The 26,683-nt window shown below is 35.1% G+C and overlaps 1 protein-coding gene across 1 annotated transcript in view; it reads right to left on the bottom strand.

Moving 5' to 3' along the window:
- Positions 1-26,683, bottom strand: part of MMP16 (matrix metallopeptidase 16) — a 208,786-nt gene that overhangs the window by 165,385 nt on the left and 16,718 nt on the right. The window contains exon 3 of the mRNA XM_036742422.1: positions 19,796-19,918. Within this exon, the coding sequence (XP_036598317.1) occupies positions 19,796-19,918 (123 nt within the window). The remainder of the gene's footprint in view (positions 1-19,795; positions 19,919-26,683) is intronic.

Raw genomic sequence — 26,683 nt, 5'->3', positions numbered from 1 at the left:
TGATGTAACTACTGATGACAACAAAACTTGATTTGAGTGAGGGAATATAATCTTATTTTAAAAGGGAAGATAATATATTAATCTGTATTTATACATGCTGGATCTGATCATAGCTTAACCATTTGATTGTCAGCAGTACACTATCTACCAAGTCTCCACCTGGAAAATTCTTCTCTATAGAATACTTGACCGTATAAAGAGTGGATCAATGAGCTACTTTGCCTCTTTAGCCACAACAGGAAGTAAGCCCTGACAAGTGAGCACATGTCATCTTGATTAAATAGCTGTAGCTACTTCCAGCTGAAATGATAATAAAAATTTCTTTGTTCTTATAATTACTTTAGAATAACATTGCATTGTGCCCATCAGACAGTTCTAAATAAGGTCTTAAAGACATTTTCAGCCTTTTCTTTATCATCAAATGTTTAGCTTCCAAAGTTAATTCTCAATTTAAAACAAAAAGAAATACCTTAGCCTCATTATGGTTTCTGATGTTCTTTTGTTATCTCATTAAGTACTTCGTGCTTTCTTGCAAAAATGAAGTAGCATGGAAGAGTACTCATTTGTTGGAAAGATTCAATAATTACCTTGTCAAAAACAATTTCTTCAAATTTTTGTTAGCCCCAACTCTTAATTACAACATAATGACAGAAATACCTCCAAAAAACTTTACTTCCTTTGGTATTCATTACACATTGATATTTTAATCTCTTTCCTTTGTTAAATAGAAATAGTTTGAATTGGGAGGAGGCAAATAACATGTATTACTTTAAGGAAAATGAAATCCAACCAATAATCACATTAAAAGGGTTCTAAATCCCATTAAATAAAAAAAGGTGAACACTGTTCTCTCTTGGCTTCCATTTCTACTCAGGTCTATGAAATCTTAGCTCAAGGGCTAGAGTGGACAATCACAATGCAGCTACACTTACAAATTAAATTAAACAAAAATGCATTAAGATTTTAAGGAGTAAATATTAAGTATACTGTCATTTTTCCTAAGATGAATTTTTACTTTATTTTTTTTCCTCTTTGACTCAATACATTTTACCCCCAAAAGTGTTCTTTACGTATATGTGCCTAATCCTTAGGACAATGTGTCCACAACTAGGAATCATTTAATGTATTTTGTTAATTGTGGTATTATTGCATACTTAAGCTTTGGAGAGTAGAATGGAAAGCTCTAAAAGACTTGTATGAGAGTGGTGCCAGAGTAGCCCAATGGTATAATTTTCTACTCCAATGAAATTATTTGCCTTTCTTTAATTTTGACATTTTTTTTCCTGAACCTCTTTGACTACTGGTGCAGCATTTCAGCTTTGACTTTGCCTGAGATCATGATTACCACCCCTGTTTTTTTCTAAAATAAATACTATGGCTTATCTTTATTTTATGTTTGTATGCATCTCTAATTTTCTATCTCTCCAGATTCCTCCACTTTACTTCTACTCACTAACTTACCCTCCTATTACTTAACATACCCCTCCAAGGATCTCTCCCTTATCCTCTTCCCCCAACCCATTCCCCTAACCCTCTTGTTTCTGTCTGAATTTTGAAGACTTTTTATAGCCTTCCAAATATATGTTATTCCCTCTTTATCTCATTCCCATTAATCTAGACACCTCCCCCATCCTATTCTCTCACCCTCTTATTTCTTTATACATTTAGAAAACTTTTATTCCTTTCTAAATATTTATATTGTTCTGCCTTTAACCCAGATGTGAATAGAGTTCCCTCTAAAAATTCCTCACTTATCCTCTCCCTCCTTTCTATCCTCTTAGTCTTTTATTTCTTTCTGAATTTAGAAGCCTTTTATACATATATAATACATTTATATATATATATATATATATATATATATATATATATATATATATATATATACATATGCATGTATGTATTGTTCCCTTTTTAATCCATTCCTGATAAGAGTAGGGTTCCAGAACTGCTAGCCCTCCTCCCCATGTAATTCTTCTATGTCAGTTCTTCCTCTCACATCTCATTTGCATAAAATAATTACTCATTTTAGCTTTTCCTAAATGGTTTTATTTTTAGAATCACAACATAGTCAGGTGTACCCCAATCTTTTTTTCTGAACTACCCAATTACTAATAATGATCAGACATATATGGTACATTTCTTCATATAAAAAGTAAATAGTCTGCTCTTATTGAGACGTTTGCAATTAGTCTTTAACGTCTACCCTATATTTCTTTCAGATCTTGTATGTCAAATTTTCTATTAAGTTCAGGTTTGTTTTTGCAACAAAATCCTGAAAGTCTGGCAATTCATTTAATGTTCTTTTTAATGCACGATTATGCTTTATTTTCCTGGGTATGATATTTTTGGCCACAATCCCAGTTCTTTTGCTCTTCGATATATAGTGTCCCAAGACCTGTGGTCTTTTAGGTCACTGCTGCCACATCTTTTGTGATTCTAATTATGGCTCTGCCATAGTTGAATTATTTTTCCTTGTTGCTCATAATGTTTTCTCCTTGAGCTGGGGGTTTTGGAATTTGACTATGATATTCCTGTAGGTTTTCCTCCTTGGATCTCTTTCAGGTTGTTATTGGTGGATTTCTTTCTATTTATACTTTCTCCTCTTTTTCTAATGGTTCAGGATAATTTTCTTTAAGTATTTCCTTTTTTGTATTTATTTAGTATTTAATTTTTCTCCAGTTACATGTAAACAACAATTTGTAACATTTGTTTTTAAAACTTTGTGTTCCAAATTCTCTGTCTTCCTCACTCCCCACCCCATTGATTGAGAAGGTACATAATTCCGTATAAGTTAAATATGTGTAGTCATGCAAAATATACCCATAATAGTCATGTTGTGAAAGAAAACACAGATAAAAAATAACTCAAGAAAAATAAAGTAAACAAAAAAAGTTGCTTCAATCTGTATTCACACATCATCAATTCTTTCTCTGGGGATGGATAGCATTTTTCATCCTAAGTCTTTCAGGTTGTCATAGATTTTTGTATTGCTGAGAATAGCTAAGTCATTTACAGCTAATCATCTTGCAATACTGCTGTTTCTTTGTACCCATTACATTTCACTTTGCATCAACCCATGCAAGTCTTTCTAGGTTTTTCTGAGAGCCTCCTGCTCATCATTTCTTATAATGCAATAGTGTTCCATCACAATTATATACCACAATTTATTTAGTCATTCCCAAATTTATGGGCATTCCCTCAATTTCCAGTTCTTTGCTATCAGAAAAGAGCTACTATAAATATTTTTGTATGTATATATTACATATATATATATATATGTATGTATGTATATACACACATATACACACATACATACAGACCTATAGTGGTATTGCTATGTCAAAAGGCATGCATGGTTTTATAGCCCTTTGGGCATAGTTCCAAATTGCTCTATAGAATGGGTTAATCAATTCACAACTCTGACAATAGTACATTAATGCCTCATTTTTCCCACATCCCCTTCAACATTTGTCATTTACCTTTTCTGCCTTATCATCTAATCTAATAGATATGAGGTAGTACCTCAGAATTGTTTTAATTTGCATTTCTCCAATCAACAGTGAGTTAGAAAACTTTTTCATATGGCTATAGATAGTTTTAATTACTTCATCTGAAAACTGACTTGCCCAGGGTCACACAGCTAGTAAGCGTCAAGTGTCTGAAGACAAATTTAAACTCAGGTCCTCCTGACTCCAAGGATGGTGCTCTAACCACTATGCCACCTAGCTTCCTCTGAAGTCAGTTTGTTGAACCTAAATATCAAACTACATTTTGCTATATCCAGTTGCTTTCAGATTCAATCGCATTGTAGCCTGTTTTTGGACCCTGACTTAGACATTCAGTGTGGTTTTTTTTCCTCCAAGCTTGGCATCATCTTCCAATTTGATATAATACACTATTTATAATATTATTCAAGGTACCAATAAAACAGTACAGAGCACAGCATCCAACACAGAGTCCTAGGATAGGAGTTTAAGTAGCCATTAAGGCTTTAAAAATGGAATTACTAACAGCTAACTCCAGCCATTCAATGAATTCTAAATCTATCTTATATCATTATGATTTAGTCAACATTGAACCATCTTTTCAACAAGAATAGCAGGAAATGTTGTCAAATGATTTCCTAAAATGAAAGTAACCTCTACCTGCAACATTATTCTGATCTAGATTAGTCTGGTATGACTTGTTTTTTTTAAATAAAACTATTCTGGCTCTTAGTAATCACCATTTAATTTTTGAGATATTCCCTAATCATCTCTTTAATTATCTAATCCAGATTTTCTCAATTTTATCTTTATACTACTACTCTCATTAATCAGAACTAATGTGAATTGAATTTTTTTTTGTTCTTCTTTGCATGATTTCTATATAAATTGAATGCATGATCTCTATACAAATAATGATTTTATTTTCTATTATCTCTTTAGGCATTTCTCAAGTAGCTAGTATATATTTCTTTTTTATTTTCATGTTGGCAACTTTAGGTAATTCTAACATAAAAATCTTTAAAAATAATAACTGTGATGACCATTGTTTATAATCCTTATAAGATCATTGTTTATAATTCTTGTAAGATGATACAGTGTCACAACTCTTCATTAATATATTAATTTGCAGTGCAATCCCATTATTGGTACAGATGAGGTTACCAAATGGCAGAGGATAATTGTGTACTAGCAAGCTTTGTTTATTTGTAGCACAAAGAAATCCAAGGTAGGACCAAACCATTTTATATTGGAGTTCTATTATTAAATATGAAGTAACTGTTATTCCTCTTTCTTTTTTTCAAATAATAGATTTTAGGCAATTAAAAATGTTTATCTCTATTATTTGAAACCATAATAAAGTAAGTACATTAGAACCAATTGCTTTTATATAGAGTTTTACAAATACAAGAATTCTAATTACTAATTCTCTATTGAAAATAACAAATTTAAAAATGAGGGTTTTTTCATACTTTTATCAGTAATCAGGAAAATCACAAGTCACCATTGAGGAAGAAAAAGGTAAACGTAATTAAAAAGGTACAGATAAATATAAGCTATGACAAAACAGAAGGTTTTTTTTCTATCTAATAGCACTACAGAAAATAATCAGAATAAACACTCCAAATAAATTGTACTACAAAGAATGATACCAAACTTTCAATTCCTTGCAATATATTTCTTCAGCTTCACATCACATGTGAATTCATAGCTATTGGTCACTTTTAGCAATGTTCACTAAACTATAATACTATCCCTAAAATGGTGTTCTTCAAATGTCTGGGTCATGGCATGACCCAATGTGTGTATAAATCAATCAGTCAAAGTGTGGGAAAATGGGTTGCATCCCATCTTCTCTGTTATGACCCTTGTTATAGCCTAATTTGGGACATAAATCTAACACAACTACATATTCCTAACTCCCAACACTCCTCCCTTCTGCCAGCTCCCTCCCCTATGCAGTATACCATTATTTGCCCTTCTGATCCCACTGTCAGCCTCTCCAAGTAGTTAAAGCTTATTGGCTACCTGGACACTAAAAGCAGGATACATGTTAATAGAAAATAATTTGCTACCTCCATAAAAGCACCTTGTCTGTGAGATCTCTTGTTGCTGCCACAGACATTTCTTGGAGGATAGACTCCATGTTCTTAGCAGTTAGTGGTCAGTAAGAACCCCACTTTCTGACTTTTCATTGTGAGTAGGACAAGAGGAGTTGCCAACAATGGCCAAGCATAGTTGGATTGTGATTTATATAACAAAGATCACGACATTATCTTTCTCCAAAGCTCATCTTTCTTTCACACCTCCCTATTTAGGGCACTACTATCATTCTCCCAACTCTTTTTATTTTAAATAACACTTGTTTCTGACTATTTTGTGGTGGGTTTTCTTTCCATCGATATCCACTGATACTCAATAAGTGTATACTAGTTGTCAGGGATTGTGCTTCACCTGTATAAAAATAGAAAGAATTAAATAATTCCAACTCTTAAGGAAATTATATTCTTTTAGATAAGCTTGTTTTTTCTGCCTGCATAATATCTCTTGAATCTGTGTCATTACCTCTCTTCTCACAGCCACTACCTAATTTCCTGATAATCTCTTGCTTGGTACTTTACTCAAATATTTCCCTTCCTTCTCCAGTAAGTCCACGCAACTGCCCAAGTGATTTTCCTTGATGAAAGTCTAAACATGCCACTATCTTAGTCAAGAAGATTCAGAAGCAAATTAATTTGTGTGTGTTTCTGTGCATTTATGTGTGTGCGTGCGTGTGTGTGTGTGTATGTGTATCTGACATAAACAATTACAAAACTGAGGCAGAGAGAAATCTGTCCAGGGTCACACAGGTGGAAAATGCTTGAGGCATAATTGAAACTCTGGACTTTCTTTCTTAGAGTCTAACACTCTATCTACTATGAAATCTTGCCTCAAAAAAGAAGACCAAATACAGGAATAGTCAATGTTGGAGGGATTGTAAGAAAGGCACATTAATGCATTATTGGTAGAATTGTAAATTATTGCGACCATTTTGGCAAGCAATTTAGAATTATATAAAGTGGCTAAAATGTACATGCCCTTTGACCCAAAGATTCCACTGCTAGGAATTCCCAAGGATGTCACTGGCAAAAAGAAAAATTCTATTTGCACCACAATGTTTATAACAACTTTTTTGTGGTGGCAAAGAGAAACAAATATACATAATAATTGAGAAATGGTTAAGAGAAAGCGTGGTAATATTACCATGATATGATGAATATGATAATGAAATGATAAACATGATAAACATGGCATGAAAAGTCTTACATGAATACATGCAGATTGAGCTAATAATCAGTCAGGAAAATAATATGTACAATAACTAAAATAACATAAATGGAAAGAACACCAACCATAAGACAATTGAAATGAATGTTGTGAAATTTAAAAGAAATAAGAGATATGAAAGGACACCCCCCCCCAAATCCTTTGCAGATGCACAAAGCAGGGACATTTATGATCTGTTACACATAACAACAAGGGTTTTTTTTAGGTATTGATCAGTTTTACTGATGTTACTTTATTATAAGTTATGCTCTCTGGGGACAGGTAAGGGAGAGAGACAAAAGGAAATCTAGGCCATGTCCAGATAATATTTATAAATATTTTTCAATAAAATAATTTTCAGTAGCTTGCTACTATTCTATTTGTTCAATAATTTATTCACCTCACACTTATGAAATTTCTATTCTTGTGTATTAAAATAAAAATAATTATTAACAAAGTTGTGCATTATATAATTTGTAAATGAGTATATATGTATGTTTATATATATATATATTATATATAACATATATATTATATATATATATATAACTGACATAAGTACTTGTTCAAAAAGTTTTGAGAGCTATGTTCTAAATTATCTTTCATGCTGAACTCTACACTATAATTTCTCTCCTTAATGCTTGTTTTCATTGAACAGGTAAAAAATAACCATTCTAACAATGTAGCACGCAATATTTAATTTGCAGTTTTGTTTAAGAATGAAACTTATCTTTCTGAAATAATGATGACAACCATTAAGCTTGTATCTCTGTGGGAATAGGAAAAATTATACACAGGTCATCCAAATGGCAGGAGAAATATAATGGTGAGTATACCAAAAATGAAGCAATCAAAGAGACCTGATATAAAGCAAAGCAGAACTAAATTATAAAGATTCATGTCAGTTATCAACCAAACACCAAGCATTTTTCAGGCACCTAACATAGCCAAGGCACTACGTGAGAGACTAAGGTGGATATAAAGAAACTCTGAAGGTCTGCTGACCAATTTACAGGTATGTAGTATATATAGGAAATAAGCAAAATGAACTCTTAAGGTCTTTACCAACTCTGAGGATCTGATTAAGTGAAGTTTATTATATGGTTCCAATCTTCTAAGAACTTACAATTTAACTAAGGACATTGCATACACATGAAAAACGAATCTGGTTTTCTTGAAAGTGATTCTTAATAGATCTGTATCAATGATTCCAAATAGAGCACTTTCCTTATCTAAGAACTGGCAGAAATAAAAGTACAACTTCATTGTTCATTTTTACATAGTGGTTTAAGATTTACAAAGCACTTTCTCACAAAATATTACAATGTTAGATAGAACATTTATGACTCCAGGTTTAAAGGTGTCAAAACAGGCTCAAGGGGGCTAAATGTGGTGCTCATGGCCATATGACTAATAACGAATCTTCATGGGATGTAAACCTGTAATTTCATTATTGTAGGCAACTCCCAAGTGAGTAAAATCATTGTATCAATAGGGATTGTCAGCTTTCATGTAACGTAATCTTTAAAAAATCATTTAGAGGGGACAAAACCAAGATGGCAGAGAAAAGGCAGGGATTTGCCTGAGCTCTCACAAGTTTCCCTTCAAACAACTTTAAATAACACCTCAAAATGCATTCTGGAGCAGCAGAACTCACAAAAGGATGGGGTGAAACAATTTTCCGGCCCAAGACAATTTATAAATATGGCAAGACAGATCTGTTGCACCAGGGTGAGAGTGGAGCACAGGCCTGCCCCCCAGGAAACAAGCTGCAGGCCTTGGGGGCAACTGAATCAGTAGCTACAGTGGTGGCTTCTCGACCTCTCAGCCCAAAGTAGGCAAAAGGGTCTGATAAGTAGTCAGAGAGAGAACAGAGGCATCTTTGACAGCAGGGGATACAGTACTTTGTTCTATTGCCTAGGGTGAGGAAGAGCACTAGCACACCAGAGTTTGTGGCTCCAGGGGAGCAGAGACCCTGATCATGATTCCAGGGAAGAAAAGAATTCTTGTGGTTGTTCACAGAGCAGAGCATAGACCACTAGAGAGTAGTAAAACACCTCTTCTCAGATCACACCACCAGGGAAAAACTGAAAACTCAGACACCCAGAACTAGCTCTGAAAATAGTTGTACAAAAAAAATGTGAAACTTGGTACAGTGTCCTTTCTATCCTGGGAGCAGAGCCCAACTTTAACACAGACAGTGTTAAAAAAAAAGAGAGAGAGCAAATTGTTTGCCTCAATCTGCATTCAGTCTCCCTAGTTCTTTCTTTGGGTGTGGATAGCCTTTTCCACCATTAGCCTGTTGGAGCTGTCTTAGAACCTTGCATTGCTGAGAAGAGCCAAGTCTGTCAAAGTTAGTCATCACAGATACTGTGTGTCTGTAATAGTATATAATGTTCTCCTGGTTTTGCTCCCCTCGCTCAGCATCAGATCATGTAAGTCTTTCCAGGTTATTATGAAGTTTGTCTGCTCCTCATGTCTCACAGCAAATGAATTACATTCATATGTCACTAATTGTTTAGCCATTCCACCATTGATGGACATCCCCTTGATTTCAAATTCTGTGCCATCACAAAAAGAGCTGCTATAAGTATTTTTGTACATATGGGTCCTTTTCCCACTTGTATGATCTTGTTGGGATACAGCCCTAGAAGTAGTATTGCTGGGTCAAAGGGTATGCAGATTTTTATAGCCCTTTGGGCATAGTTCCAAATTGCTCTCCAGGATGGCTGCATCCATTTGCAACTCTATCAACAATGTAAAAGTGTTCCTATTTTCCCATATCTTCTCTAGCATTTGTCATTTTCCTGTTTAGTAATGTTAGCCAATCTGACAGGAAAGATGTGGTACCTACGAGTTGTTCTGATTTGCATTTCTCTAATCAATAGTGACTTAGAGCACTTTTTCATATGACAATAGGTATCTTTAATTTCTTCCTCTGAAAACTGCGTGTTCATATCCTTTGACCATTTTTCAAGTGGGGAATGACTTGGATTCATATAAGTTTAACTCAGTTATCTATACATTTTAGACATGAGGCCTTTATCAGAGACACTGGTTGTAAAAATTCTTTCCCAATTTTTTGCTTCCTTCCCAATCTTGGTTGCATTGGCTTTGTTTGTACAAAAACATTTCAATTTAATGTAATCAAAATGATCCATTTTGCATTTTGTAATGCTCTCTATCTCTTGTTTGGTCATAAATTCTTCCCTTCTCCATAAATCTGAAGGTGAACTATTCCTTGCTCTCCCAAGTTGCTTATAATATCAGCTTTTATATCTAAATCATGAACACATTTTGACTTTATTTTGGCATACAGTATAAGACATTGGTCTATGCCCAGTTTCTGCCATACTATTTTCCAGTTTCCCCAGCAGTTCTTGTAAAATAATGAATTCTTAACCCAGAAGCTGAACTCTTTGGGTTTATTAAAGAGTAGATTACTATAGTCATTGACTACTGTGTCTTGTGTTCCTAAGCCTGATACAAGATTCTATTTCTTAGCCAGTACCAAATACCTTTGATAATTGCTGCTTTGTAATACAGCTTAATATCTGGTATGGCTAGGCCATCTTCCCTAGCATTTCTTTTCATTAATTCCCTTGATATTTTGGAAATATTCCAATTCCCTTGATATTATTTTGTTATTCCAGATGAATTTTGTTATGATGTTATCTAGCTCCATAAAATAATTTTTGGTAGTTTTATTGGTATGGCACTAAATAAGTAAACTAATTTAGCCAAAATTGTAATTTTTGTTACATTAGCTTGGCCTAACCATGAGCAACTGATGTTTTTCCAGTTATTTAGATCTGACTTTATTTGTGTGAAAAGTGTTCTGTAGTTGTGTTCATATGGGTCCTGGTTTTGTTTTGGCAAGTAGACTCCCAAATATTTCATTATGTCTACAGTAACTTTAAATGGAATTTCTCTTTCTATCTCTTGCTGTTGGGCTTTGTTAGTAATGCATAGGAATGCCAAAAACTTATGTGGATTTATTTTATGTCCTGCAAATTTGCTAAAGTTATTTATTATTTCAAGCAGTTTTTACTTGATTCTTTAGGATTCTCTAAGCAAATCATCATATCATCTGCAAAGAGTGATAACTTAGTTTCTTCTCTGCCTATTCTAATTCCTTCAATTTCTTTTTCTTCTCTTATTACTACAGCTAACATTTCTAGTACTAAATTGAATAATAGGGGTGATAATGGACATCCTTGTTTCATCCCTGATCTTATTGGGAATGGATCTAGATTATCCCCATTACATATGCTTGCTGATAGTTTTAGGTAGATGCTGTTTTTCATTTTAAGGAAAACTCCATCTATTCCTGTGTTTTCTGCTGGTTTATTTTAATAGGAATGGGTGTTATATTTTGTCAGATGCTTTTACTGCATCTATTGAAATAATCGTATGGTTTCTGCTAGTTTTGTTGTTGAGATGATCAATTATGCTGATAGTTTTCCTAATATTGGACCAGCCTTGCATTCCTGGGATAAATCCTACCTGGTCAAAGTGATTCTTGTGATAAGTTGCTGCAATCTTTTTGCTAATATTTTATTTAAAATTTTTGCATCAATATTCATTAGGGAAATTGGTTTATAATTTTCTTTCTCTGTTTTGACTCTTCCTGGTTTAGGTATTAGTACAACATTTCTGTCATAAAAAATAATTTGGTAAGACTCCTTCTTTGCCTTTTTTCCCAAATAGTCTATAAAGTATGGGAATTAATTGTTCTTTAAAGGTTTGATAGAATCCACCTGTAAATCCATCTGACCCTAGAGATTTTTTCCTAGGAAGTTCATTGATGGCCTGTTCAATTTCTTTTTCTGAGATGGGGTTATTTAAGTATTTTACTTCCTCTTCTGTTAATCTAGGCAATTTACATTTTTGTAAATATTCATCCATTTCCCTAAGATTCTCAAATTTATGGGCATACAATTGGGCAAAATAATTCCTAATTATTGTTTTAATTTCCTCTTCACTGGAGGTTAATTCACCCTTTTCATTTTTGATACTGGTAATTTGGTTTGCTTCTTTCTTTTTTTAATCAATTTGGCCAAAGGTTTATCAATTTTATTGGATTTTACGTAAAACTGGCTCTTAGTTTTATTTACTAGTTCAACAGTTTTCTTGATTTCAATTTTATTAATCTCTCCTTCAGTTTTCAGTATTTCTAATTTGGTATTCAATTGCAAATTTTTAATTTGTTCTTTTCCTAGCTTTTTAAGTTGCATGCCCAATTCACTGATCTCCTTTTTCTCTATTTTATTCATATAAGCATTCAGAGATATAAAACTTCCCGTAACAATTGCTTTTGCTGTGTCCCATAAGTTTTTATTGTGTCATGATCGGAAAGGGATGCATTGATTATTTCTGTCTTTCTGCACTGGATTGTGAGGTTTTTATGCCCTAGTACATAGTCTATTTTTGTGTATGTGCCATGTTATTCTCTATTCCCATTCAGTTTTCTCCAGAGATTTATCATATCTCCCTTTTCCAAAATTCTGTTCATCTCCTTAACTTATTTGTTGTTTATTTTGAGGTTCTATTTATCAAGTGCAGAGAGGGGGAAGTTGAGGTCTCCCACTAGTATAGTTTTGCTGATCATTTCTTTCTGTTTCTCCCTTAACTTCCCCTCTAAGAATTTGGATACTATATCACTTGGCACATATATGTTAAGTAATGATATTACTTCATTGTCTATGGTGCCTTTTAGCAGGATATAGTTTCCTTCCTTATATCTTTTAATTATATCTATCTTTGTCTTGGCTTTGTCTGAGATTAGGATTGCTATCAGTGCTTTTTTTTTTTTTTTTACTTCAGCTGAAGCACAATATATTCTACTCCAGTCTTTTACCTTTACTCTATATGTTTTCACCTGTTTGAAATGTGTTTCTTGTAAACAGCATATTGTAGGATTATGGTTTTTAATCCATTCTGCTATCCATCTCCATTTTATTTGAGAGTTCTTCTCATTCACATTCACAGTTATGATTAATATCTGTGTCTTTTTCTCCATCCTATCCCCCCTTTTATGCTTTTATTTCTCCCATCTCTCTTCCCCTCCTGAAAAGTTTTGCTTTAGACCGCTGTCTCCTTCAAAATTCTTGTTCTGTCAGCACCCCCCATCTTACCCTTTTCTCTTGCTACTTCTTCCCTCCCTTCTAGCCACCCCCATTTTCTTTCCCCTTTCTCTCCTACTGCCTGTAGGGCAAGTTTGATTTCTATACCTAATAGAATATGTTATTCTCCCCTTGAACCAAATCTGATGAGAATAAATCTCAATCACTGCTCTTCTCCCTCCCTTCTTTCCCTCTACTATAACATGTGCCTCTTCATGTGATGTAATTCACTCTTTTCTGACTTCTTTTTACTTCTCCCATTACAATCCCTTTACATCTCTTAATTAGGGTTTTTATTATCACATAAGTTAATTCATACCCATACCCTCTGTCTATGTATATCCATTTTAAATGTCGCAATAACTATACCATTCTCAAAATTAAAAAAAATATCATCCTCCCATGTAGGGATGTAAGAAATTTGCCTTTGTTGAATAACAATATTTTTTTCTCTTTTTTCCCCTGTTTACCATTTTATGCCTCTCTTGAGTCTTGTATTTGAAGATTAAATTTTTCATTGAGCTTTGACCTTTTCATCAGGAAGGACTGGAATTCCCTTATTTCATTTAATGTCCATCTCCTTGCCTGAAAGATTATGCTCAATTTTGCTGGATAGTTGATCCTTGGTCAGAGTCCAAGTTTCTTTGCCTTTTGGAATATCATATTCCAATCCCCTAATCTTTTAATGTAGAAGCTGCAAGGTCCTGTGTGATCCTGACTGTGGTTCCGCAATATTTAAAGTGTTTCTTTCTGGATGCTTGCAGTCTTTTCTCCTTGACCTGATAAGTCTGGAAATTGGCTAAAATATTCCTTGAAGTTTTCAATTTGGGATCTCTTTCAGGGGGTGATGGATGGATTCTTTCAATGATTATTTTGCCCTCTGGTTCTAGGACCTCAGAGAAATTTTCTCTGATGATTTCTTGGAAGAAACTATCCAGGCTCTTTTTTTCATCATGGCTTTCTGGTAGACCAATATTTCTTAGATTATCTCTCCTGGATCTATTTTGTCGGTCAGTTGTTTTTCCAATGAGATATTTTACATTTTCTTCTATTTTTTTCATGCTTTAGTTTTTGTTTGATTGATTTTTGATGCCTCATATAGTCATTAGCTTCTACTTGTCCAGTTCTAATTTTAACAAATTGTTTTCTTCAGATAGCTTCCATACCTCTCTTTCATTTGGCCAATTTTACTTTTCAAGAAGTTATTTTCTTCTGATAGGTTCTGTAATTTTTCTTTTACCTCTCTAAGTTGGCTTTTAAAATCCTCCTTGAGCTCTTCTAGTAAAGACTTTTGGTCTTGAGACCAGACCATATTCCCTTTTGAGGTTTCAGAAGTGAGTATAGTGTCAATGCTTTCCTCTTCTCAATTCATATTTAGATCTTCCCTGTCTCCATAGTAAGACTCTATGGTCTATACTCTTCTCTTTTCTAGTTTGCTTCTTCATGGTGGTTGCCTTTTTCCTGGCTTTTAAAGTGGATCTCTGCTTCTGGGGCACAGGGGGTTCTGTACCAAACTTCTTGTGCTAGGCACTAGGGGCCTCATTACTGGCTTTGTGTGCTATGGCCTCTGGTTTTGTCAGCTAGAAGGTATAAAGTGCTGCAGCTTACCTGGTGCTGAGGTTGAGCTGGCTGGTGTATGCCAAGGTTGAGGTCCAAGAAGTCTTTCTGAGTTTCCCTGGGGTTACACTGAAGCTCACAACATGAGGTATAGAGGAGTGGCCTGGCTGCTGGAAGTCTCCTCTTCCCCAGGGCTGTGCTATAGCATGGGTGGCCTCAGCTGTAGGTCTGGGCTGGTGTCTGCCAATTCCCCTGGGGTCCTGGTGTTGGCTCTTGGCAGCTCCCTCCCCTTGGGGGTCAGGAACTCCTACTGATCTACTAAGCGGGGGCTTGCTGGGATGCCTCCCTTCCTGCACTGGTCTCTTTCTGCCACTGCAAGAGGGGCCCTTCTCCCTAGCTTCTTGAGCTAAAAGACTGCTGAATTCCTACTTCTGACTCATCTATTCTAGAGTTTTTCCTAGGACAGTATTCTCTAGGTTATTCAAAGTCAGCAAGGGAGGGGTGAGAGTGCTTATGGTTTAGCGTGTCATCATAGCTCCTGGAAGTTCAAGAACGTGATTTTCAAACATTTAGTCTGTGAGCTGATAGCCCCAGGAGTAGCAGTTGCTGCCACCCGCAGGCCCTGTGCTTCTGTCTTACCTAGCTCTGACAAACTCCAGTCCTGTGCTGAGAGGCCTGAGGATCACCCCCACAGCCTGTGATTCAGCCCACTGGGCCTGCTTCCACTTGGCTATGGTCAGGTGTAGTTCTGCGTGGTCAAGTGCTCTCCCACCAGGTGCAACAGATCCTTCCCATTGATTTTCCAGACTATCCTGGGCTGGAAATCTGCCACACTCTGTCTCCTAGTGGATTCTACCTTTCTCAAATTTGTTGAGATTTACTTTTAAAGAGGTACCTGAAAAACTTTGTGAGGGAGCTCGGATATGTTCCCTGCTTTTACTCCACCATCTTGGCTCTGCCCCCTTGTCTACAACTCTTAATTTGAGCCCTGAATGTCATAGACAACTTAGATTGGACTACTTGTTCTGTTGCATGTTTGTACCCCTAGTTTAACTGGGGAGCTGGGCGTGAGGGCAAAGGGGTGAGGAGTGCCCACCTATGCTGTTCTCCACTGGTATTTGTTCTCCCATAACTGCAATACCTGTGTGGCAGTGTCACTCTTCAGAAACAGCATGCTGTAGGCATTTCAAATTCAACATGTATAAAACAGAAATTATTGCATTTCTTCTATTATTGCACCTCTTCCTTTAAATCAATTTCCATTTCCTGTCAAGTGTAGTTCCAACTTTGCAGTGATATAAATTCACAACCTTAGAATCATTCTTCGTTTCTCAATCTCATTCACCTCACATATTCAATGAATTGACAAGGTCTGTTAATTCCATATCAATAACATCTCTCCTATCTATCTTTTAATTTCCCATCATTTTGTCATAACGTAATTCAGGCACTTACCACCTCTTCCAAGGATGATAGTCTTCTAACTAGTTATTTGCCTCCAGTTTCTTCTCTAATACATTCGCTTGGGGCAACTAAGAGGTTCAGTGGATAGAGTGCTGGGCCTGGAGTCAGGAAGACATTTTCCTGACTTGAAACCTGGCCTCAGACAATTACTAACTGTGTGACCCTGGGTAATTCACTCCACCCATTTGGCCCATTTCTTCATATGTAAAATGAGTTGGAGAAGAAAGTGGCGAACCACTCCAGTATCTTTGTCAAAAAAAAAAAGCCTAAATGAGATCACTAAGAGTCAGACACAACTGAAACACCTGAATGACAACAGACAACAACAATATATCCTCTACACAGCTGCCAAAATGATATCACTAAAACAGAGCTCTGTCTCTTTTACTTCCCTTTCTCAAACCAAGTTTCAGTTGATTCTTACTGTCTCAAGAGTAAAATAGAAATTCTGCCATTTGACATTTAAAGCCACTTTCAAACAAATTAAGATCTATGATTCAAGAATATTCACACATTACTCCCTTCTCATATGTTCTACCAAAAATGACTACTTGTAAACAACCTTGCATCTCTATTCTATCTCCTCACATGGACCTCAAAGTGTTCTTATCTTCCTTCAAAGTACATTTTGGTTACTATCTATCTCCTTTACTTAATAAATCACAGTAGCTCCATATTGAGTCTAGGATAAAATCCATCCCCTCTCCACCTTGTTAGGCTTTTCAAGCCCTTTTTAATTTGACCCCAATTTTTCTTTCCTTACGCACTTTACATTCATCCCTCTGTGGCCCCGTCAAGGTGGCCTTCTCTCACCTTCACACACAGCACTCTCTCTCCCATCTCCACGCTGCTACCCTGATCATCCATCACTCATGCTAAGAATGCCTCCCCTGTTCATTACTCCTTCAAAGTGTAGCTCAAGTTCCATCTTCTGCAGAACAATTTTCCTGATAACCACCAATTCCTAGTACCCTCTTCCCTGAACTTCCTTGTAGTTGACGATTTTGTATATATTTGAATTACTTTTTATATTTATTATGTAGAGTCTAATTGTCGACTTATACTTTTTGTCTCCTCCTTAGCATGAAAGTCCCTCATGAGGAGGGACTGTTTCTTTCATTATATTTGTACCTCTGGCAAAGTGTCTGACACATAGTAGGCACTTAATAAATGCTTGTTGATTGGATAAATGATTTGATAAAAGAAGCCTTTTCTGATCTTATCCCCTGCCCCAACCTTGGCCAACTGTTGGTATTAAACAATGTGCAAAATTATTTTTTAATTACTTTGTATCTAGTATGTCTATACTTATCTATGTACTTGTTGTTTCTTACCAGGTAGGCAGTTATCTTTCACAATAAAAAAGAGAGTGTTGGACATGGAGTTACATGGAGTTATGAAGGCTTGAGTTTGAGTCCACATCAAATACTTAAGGATAAATCACTTAGGGGCAACTAGGTGGTACAGTAGAGAGAGTTCTAGGTCTGGAGTCAGGAAAACCTGAGTTCAAATGCAGCCTCTAACACATACTAGCTGTTTGACCCTGGGCAAGGCACTTAACCCTGTTTGCCTCAGTTTCCTCATCTATTAAATGAGCTAGAGAAGGAAATGACAAATCATTTCAGTACCTTTGCCAAGAAAACCCCAAATGGGTTCACGAAGAGTCATGCATGACTGAAATGACTAATGACAACAACGAATCACTTAACCTCTCTGAGTCTCATTTTCCTCATCTGTAAAAAGGGGATAACAATAGCACCTACATTATAGAGTTGTTTTGAAAATCAAATGAGATAACACATGTAAAGAGTTCTACAAAAGTTATAATGCTAAATAAATGCTAGTTATTATTAGAATCTAAGTTATCTGACTTGCTGCTACATTTGTCTTTGCATTCCCAGTAACTATCACATGGTAGACCCAAATTAAATTTCCTTCCGTTTTTGATGTTTTATACCACCATAATAGGAGATCCATGAATGAGACTCAAAAATAGAAGAGAAATTAGCCTGTAAGTTATTACCTAGGAAACAGTTAATGGGTACTGCATAATGGGAATGATTTATAAGGAAGTAGATTATTTGACAAGGTCTTTGATTCTAAGGGGCAGACTTCTAAAAAGGAATGTCATAGCTGCTGGGAGGTTTGTGAGGCTATCCCTGTATAAGGCATTCAGAATGTCAAGAAATATGCTTTAAAGAGAGCCAACTACCTGTGCTATTTAGTCTCCGGGATCTGTGTATCATTTAGAAATCACAGAGTATTCTGTCTCATCCCTCTCAGCACTATCTAATTTCAGACAACAGAAACTGAGGATTCAGGAGTGAAAACCATTTCACTTTAATGGAATGACTACGAATATCTCTCAAATCAATAGGCAAACATTTCCAAAAGAATACCATAAGGCTTTTCATGACTTTGTGAAAAAAAATCTCCAACAGACATATCTGATCACTTTCTCTAACAGTGTTATGAGACTGCTAGACCAAAGAGGAAGTGACAGATGCTATCAAGTTTTTTTTTTTAATTTTCCCATATGGCATATATACTTACAAATTGAAGAGAACTAAATCAAACAACTATTAAGTTGTTTCAGTAACCACAAAATTATTTCAGGTAAGTACATATAAATTATTGTGGACATGGTAATATTTAATAAGTGTTTAGTCAAATACAAGTCACGTAGATCTTTTTTTTCACTTTTAGCATTTGGGTTTTGTTGTTATTGTTTATGATTACGATGATTTGTGCAACACAACAGAGATGACAGTCACAAGCATGCACTTGAAGTCAAAATAAAAGCACAGTGATATTTGTCATAATTCAAAAGTCATTAGAAAGAAACCAGAAGAAACTTGATACATTTGGGTCAATTTACCTGGCAAATCTAAATAAAGGAATATTCTAAAGCAGTAGAGCTTCTTTCATCTGATAGTTTTTTCTTGTTTATCTATTTAAAGCCGGCATCTTTAAGTTCAGTGCTCCTCAAGAGCTCTCATATAAAGGATAGTATCCACCTCCATTCTCTTTATTATTAGTTTGTTTGGATAAAAGTAAATTGTGATACAGGTATACAACTAACTATAAGAGTTCTTATGACCACAGTTTGTAAGGTACACATACTGCTTGGACTGTCTTTCATTTAAGAAAAAGAAATTTCTCTGATATATTGCCATGGGAATAGAAAAGAAAATAACTGGAATGATAGAAGTTATTTAGGGCCTTCAAAGTGATAGTTACTGAGAATGCAAAGACAAAAATGTAACAGCAAGTCAGATTCTAATAATAACTAGCATTTATTTAGCACTATAACTTTTGCAGAACTCTTTATATGTGTTATTCAAATAGATTAATGGGCACATATGTATAGATAAATTAGATAGAAACAGAGATATGCATATAAGTTTACATAAATATATACATGTATATACATATTTATATGCACATTTATACATGTTTAGGTGTCCATATATATGTATATATATATTCATACATACACTCTCATCATTCAATTTTTTTCCAATAAAAATACTTTCCTAAAGAATTAAATGTGATATTGGCTGGCTTGATTATGTGGCCCATTTTAAAAATTCTTTAAAGTAAGCCAGGCTACTAATACAACACTCAACAAGCCAGAAGTGCTAATTCACTTAAAGAAAACTGAGGTCTAAAAAGTTTCTCATGGTGCCCCACTGTGAACTACATAGTCTATTCTCCTCCAACCAGGGGGTCTTTAGGTCCATTATTTTAAGACTGCATGTTAACACTGAGTAGTGTTTATAACTCAAAGTCATATCACTTTGTAAAATGGCTATCACATAAAATGTCAGAAAGTGAACTGATAGTCAGTTTGGGTACCTGTAAGTGATGTGCTTGTGTTGCCACTTCTGTCCTGTTAGTGCATATCGCTTTCGGCGAATATTAAATTTGGAGCTGCCTCGAGTCTGGTCAGGCACACCACACCGAGGCTTCTTCATCCAGCTGTCAAAAAAATATTTCAGTTACCATTTATTTCAAACCACCTTTTTTCCCCCAGATTTTCATTCATATATGTGTGTGTGTGTATGTATGTATGTATATGTATATGTATATATGTATGTATATATGTATGTATATATAATATGTATATATACACATATATATGTATATATGTATATGTATATACACACTTGGGTGTATGTATGTATGTATACACATACACATAAACACATATATGTATGTGTGTGTGTATATATATATATATATATATCATCAACAGACAAACCTGAGACCATGCTACGAAACCCCCAGTTCTAAGTAAAATGTGTTTTTTTTTCTTTCTGAATGACCTAGGATTACTGTCCACTCCATCCAGATTAATTAAATATTTTTTTAATATTTAATGCATTTTGGTCTCTGTCGGTTGACATGGCCTTTTACTCCAGAAACAACAATAGGACACTTCACAATACTTTATCCCAGTGAAAAATGAATTTTCCTCTCATATTCCATCTTTTCTTTTTTCCTCCCCTCTTTTTTCCACTTTGATCTTTACTTCCATTACATGGGTAGCTCTCATTTGCCTGAGACTTTTACCAAGAATCCAATTTGATTTATCTTGGAACTTTTTAAAATAACTAGTTTATATGATTTAGAATCATGGCAGCTGAAGTTGGTACAATGAAAATAACCTTGAACTTGTTGTCACAGAGGATATGAATTCAAATCCCTGGTCTACCACTTACTCTTTGTGTGACCCAGGTGAGTTACTGAACTTCTCTGAGCCTCAGTTGCTTCATTTGTAAAATGAGAAGGTTTGAATTAGAATTTGAATTAAGGTCACTTCCATATCTATATCTGTGACCATAAACATTGTCTATATCATGTGTGTGTGTGCATGCATCCATGCATGTGTGTGTGTGTGTGTGTGTGTGTGTGTGTGTGTGTATGTGTGTGGGGGGGAAGTATAATGGCTGCAGGGATTTTTCTGAATTCAGGAAAATCTGAGTTCAATTCCTGCCTGAGGTGACATATTTTTAGCTGAGTGACAATATGCAAAAGCCACTCAGGTTCCCAGGCAACTCTTTCAGACTCAGAATTAAGGAAGAGCTGCCCATCTGTGTCAATTGAACACTTTTTCATAGCAGAAGAGCCTCTCAGCATAAAATCTCAAGCTCTGCATACACATACTCATTTCAAAAGCATGAATCTGTATTTGTCTACTTTTTCTATTTTTTTCTGGACAAAACTTCTTATGTTTAAACATCCCTGTTTTCTGTTCCTCAAAGCCACCAGCCTATGTAAATACAATGATTTTAGTCATCTTGGCAAAGGCTGTTTTACATACCTCATAAAATATCTTTACTGTTAGATTTTCCTGCTACTCTGCTAAAGTCATGTACTTAAATAGCTTCTGTATCTTGTTAGTGGTTCTCTATGAATTGAGATTTATTCATGAACAATGTTAAGGAAGAGAATAAATTGGGAAATTTCTTTTCAATTTCTACTAAATCCCACCAAGGCTTATATAATTCCATTTCCTCTAAATAGCAAAAAAGTAGATACTGAGATGAATCTATAGAAGATAATTTTAAATAAGCACAATAATTTAAATAAAAAACAATTGTTTCCTATTTTAGAGAACAAAATGTTTTTCTTTAAAACAATAATTTATGGGGTTGTATCCCAAAGAAATCATGAAAATAAGAAAAGGTCTCACATGTACAAACATATTTATAGCAGCTCTTTTTGTGGTGGTCAAGAACTGGAAATTGAAGGGATACCCATTAATTGGGGAATGGCTCAACAAGTTGTGGTATATGAATGTAATGGAATACTATTGTGCTATAAGAAATGATGAGCAGGAAGACTGGGAAAATCAGGAAAGACTTATATGAACTGATGCTGAATGAAGTGAGCAGAACCAGAAGAACATTGTACAGAGTAACAGACTTAGCCCTTCTCAGAAATTCAAGAACCTAAAATTTTTCCAAAGGGCATGCAAAATGCCATCCACATCTAGAGGAAGAACTATGGAGTCTGAATGCAGAGTGAAGCAGACACTTTTCTCTTTTGTTTTGTTGTTTTTTTTTTCCTTTATCATGGTTTATCTCATTTGTTATAATTCTTCTATGCAACGTGACGAATGTAAAAATGTGTTTAAGAGGAATGTATGTGTAGAGCATATGTTGGACTGCATGCCATCATGGGGAGGGAGGAGAGAGGGAGGGAGAGAAAATTTAAAACTTATGGAAATGAATGTTGCAAACTGAAAATAAATAAATTAAATGTGAAAAAAGAATAATTTATGATCTGGCAAAATCAAGAAACTTTTTTTTCAAAAGTAATTATTATAAGTATATATTTTTATTTAAGTCTTAGTGGTCCAATCACTAATAGTGCAGAATGTATAGGTATTGGATTTAGCTACTACTATTATGTTTTTCTTGTAAGTGTAAATGTAACATTTAATTAAGAAAATTATAGCTTTTGGGGGCAGATAGCAAGTCTTGAATGTTATTGTTAACTCTGACCTTACCTATAATAGTGCTAAACAACTAACAGGTAATACGTACATATTGGATGAATTGATAAAATAATGAATTTAGTTAATGCAAGCTGTAAATACATATATCTAGGGAAATGCATGTTATACGCAGCTTAAGACAGCAATAAATCTTGAATAATGTGCACATTCTGGTTCCATGTAAGTTTTCAAGCTTATTTCTTATCATTGTATGCCATATACTTACCACCAAACTTACTAATAGCTTATATGTATTCACTATACATTAAATTCCATCTCTCATACTCATACTTTTGTACAGGCACAGGTACCTCAAGGTCTGGAATGTATTCCTTCCTCATTTATATCTAATAAAATTCCTTATTCCTTCAAAGCATAGATATTCTCTCTCTCTCTCTCTCCCTCTCTCTCTCTCTCTCTCTCTCTCTCTCTCTCTCTCTTTCTCTCTCCCTCCTGCTGACCACAACTAATCCTTACACTGGCAGGCCTAATTTTCCAGAGAAGGATGATCACTACATAGCTACAACTCAAGCTGTCTCAGGGTTCTAGTAGGCACAGTGTACTTCCTATGTCCACAAACCCAGTTAGTCACAATAATAACACCATTAACTCAAACTTTAAAAATCTACCTAATGATAAATGAAAAGCAAGAATAATCAGCATACCACAAGTTCTCATAAATACAGGATTATTCAGTATAGTAAAAGTTACACATAAACTTGGGTCATTCTCTTCCATCAAATTTTCCCTGGAGAGAATGGGCATATTCTTATAGAAATCTAACAAGGAGACAAAAGTGAGAGCAATTCAAATGCTCAGGGAAATTCAGAACTGAGGATTGCAAGTGTTGATGTCTTTGGTCCCTTCATGAAAAATCTGCCCTGTATGAAGCCACTTTTCTAGTAAATGTTCCCCTTGGGGTCTTCATGGCTCTCTTGCTAAGCAAATCCACTCCTCCTATACTCTTGAATTCATGAAGCAGTAATAAGCCCTTCACCTATAATGGATGCTGAGGAATTATCACACTATTGTAGTGATAAACAAATCTGTTAAGCCAGAAAAGTGCAAAACTTCTCAGGCTGGCTCTCTGGGAAAGACATAATTCCAGCCAGCTCTGCACTCAACAGAATGTTGGATCATCCAATCACCTTAAAATTTCTTCCTAGAACAAAGTAGACTTCATATACAAATTCCTTGAATTAGCTCTCTGAGCAATATGGACCAGCCCAGGCAGCTCATCGCTCAACAAGCTGCTATTTTGTCCAATTAGATTCAATTCCTTTGTAATAGTAAATCAAATAGAGACTGTCCTTCCTCCTCTTTTTCACCCTATCAGATCAGATATATAAATAAAGAGTAACTGGAACTTTGGATAGATTTTATCTCTATAAATCTGTAGATGACACTGTGGGGTAATAAGGGGAATGTAGATCACTTCCAATGAGCTTCAGCCTTTCATCAATCAGCAAATCCTGAAACAGGTGCTGAAACATCCTATCAGGTGACTCTCCTGCTCTATTCAACTTTCTCCTTCTACTCAACTCTGCTCTACATCTAGTTTTCCACTTTTCTAAAGCTTCTTAAACACTACCAATGAACAGCCCAAATTTGAGTCTCATAGGCTTTGGAGATAAAGCTTTTCCTTACAACGTAGAACTCACAAAATATACCCTTCTGTTATTTATAAAAGAAAAATGTCCTTATAAAATCATCCCCTGGTCTTCAAATGATTATCTGATCCATAACTTAATAAGTTTTAATCGTTCATACAAATAAACTGAGGAACCACAATGCCCTACAGCCTCAGTATTTCCCCTCTCTCCAAATAGGTCTTCTTGGTCCTTGAGTTCATCCTTCTAAGAGTCTGTCCTTCTGCATATTTTATCTGAAAACTATTTCTCACACTAATTTTCTCAGATTTTATAATCAAAATGTCACTGTTTCACCCTTTTGAACAACCAAGGAGTTGATTTATAAAATGTGCAGTGTCTTATATCCCTTAAAAGATAATTTGGTTCTTTTTATTTCTTTAGGTAAAAGTTCATTTTCTGCCCCAAAACTTTGTCTTCTTCTCCTTTTAGCAATCAAACTCTGTGTGTGTGTGTGTGTGTGTGTGTGTGTGTGTGTGTGTATGGAGCAATATTTTTAAACCTTAAAATGCTATGGAGACATGGATTATTATTGTTTTGCTGCTGCTTTCTTTGCATATATTAATTCATTTATATAATTATTTATATAGATGTTTATCTATTTATTTATGCATAATCTTAGTAGCTTCCATTATTAAAGTCCATCATGGCAGGACCTGTTTTATTTTTGACTTTGTACCTTAAATGCCCAGCATAATACAGATAGTAGGTGTTTAATAAATGTTTCATCATTAAATTTCTTTGAAGAGTATAAGGTAAAAATTGTCAAAACAGAAACACTTATTTTCATTACTAAATGTAATTTTTGACAAAACTCCCTGTTTTGTACTTTGGATAAAGTGAATGTAGAAAACTAGATATCTGGGACATGGGAATGTCTGTTTCACTGCATGTGTGACATTCAAATGACCTCAAGGACCTAGGTTGAATAATTTCATGACTTCACCAATATTTTAGAATATGCCTATGAATATACCATGAAATGAAGTGGAAATTTAGATATTAACTTTGTTATACAGTTATTTTTATAAACAGAAATGGTGAATAAGATTCATAGGGGAAAATCCATTGTAGGAGCTGAATTTTCAAGGCTGACTACACTGATGACTAATCATATTACCAGAATAAAATTTCCATTTTACTTTATGGCATAGAGGTACAGTACTGGTAAAATAAAAAGTGTTTCAACTAGTCAGGTAACTTTTCAGATTCGACTAGAAGTGTGAGTTATAACCTCATTATTTATATATATACAAGTATACACACACATACATATATACATACATACACATATGTATATGCATATATGTGTGATTAAATATGACCAACATTTCCTGAAAGAATTTTCTTTCTTTGTGCTCTGAAATGTTGCTCACATTTTACTCTTACAATCCTTGCACCATAGAAATTTATGTGTATGCCTTAGAGAAAGGCCCATACTTTATTCATTCTGCTATCTCTCAGTGACAGAATGTCATGGAATTGTGCACCCACTAGGAACTCAATAATGGTAACTTATGAATGAATTAATTAATAACAAATGAGTTAGTAATTTCTGTTTGTACATATCTTAATATGCATTAAATCATAGCATATTAAAGATGAGAATTGGGAATGAAAATGAAACTCAGAATGACACTGGAGAATAACACATGGATTCCAGTAATTAAAAAAAAAAACTTAATGGAAAATATTTGTATAATTTGACATTCAGAACATGCATATTTAAGTTATGCAATTCTTACATTGAAATATTCTTTGTAAATAAACAGACCATAATATCTAATAAGAGTGATTTCCAAAGACAATGACAAAGTATATTAGAGCATTGAACATTATGCCCTGGTGCTAACATTTTAAAAATTCAAACTTTTGTCATCTGTTATTCCTAGTCGTAATCTGTCTCACAGCTAGCCAAATTCCGTTTCTAATTAAGAAAAAAAAAGCAGATGGGGCAGAGCCAAGATGGTGGACTTGCAGGAGACTTGCAGAAGACTTGCCAGAGCTCTCCCCCAAACCCCTCCAAATACCTGTAAAAATCACTCTAAACAAATTTTAGAGCAGCAGAATCCACAAAATGACAGAGTGAAATCAAATTTCCAGACCAAGACAACTGGGATGCTCGATGGGAAAGGTCTCTTGCACCAGGCTGAGAGAGCAGTGTTGCTCTTGCACAGACCCAGCCCCAGAAAACTGGAGCAGGCCTCAGGGGACTAAATAACTTGAAACTGAGGCAGTTTCTAGACTTCTCAACCCACAAATGCCAAAGACAACTTAGAAGGTCAGTGGGAAAGGTCTGTCAGCAACTGGGTGAGAGAGGAGCACAGACCACTGAGGGCTCTAGCACCATCCTGGAGCAGCAGCTGTGGTGGCAGGGGCAGTGGCAGTAGCTGCTTCCAGAGCTTTCAGCCCACAGATGGTAGTGGAATTGAACAAATGATAAGAAGGAGATTACAGAGAACTCTTTGCTGGTGCTGAGGTAGGATTCTGTTGCTTTGCCCACACTTGGATCTGGGTTGCAGTCCTGGGTGGCAGTCCTGAGGCCAGGAGAAGCACTGGCATAGCAGAGCTTGTGGAAGCAGTGGACAGGGA

The sequence above is a fragment of the Trichosurus vulpecula genome, chromosome 1 (genome assembly GCF_011100635.1).
Source record: "Trichosurus vulpecula isolate mTriVul1 chromosome 1, mTriVul1.pri, whole genome shotgun sequence".
In the NCBI taxonomy this organism is placed as follows: Eukaryota; Metazoa; Chordata; class Mammalia; order Diprotodontia; family Phalangeridae; genus Trichosurus; species Trichosurus vulpecula.
The sequence above is the reverse complement of the archived record's forward strand: the minus strand, read 5'-3'. Positions and strand labels throughout refer to the sequence as shown.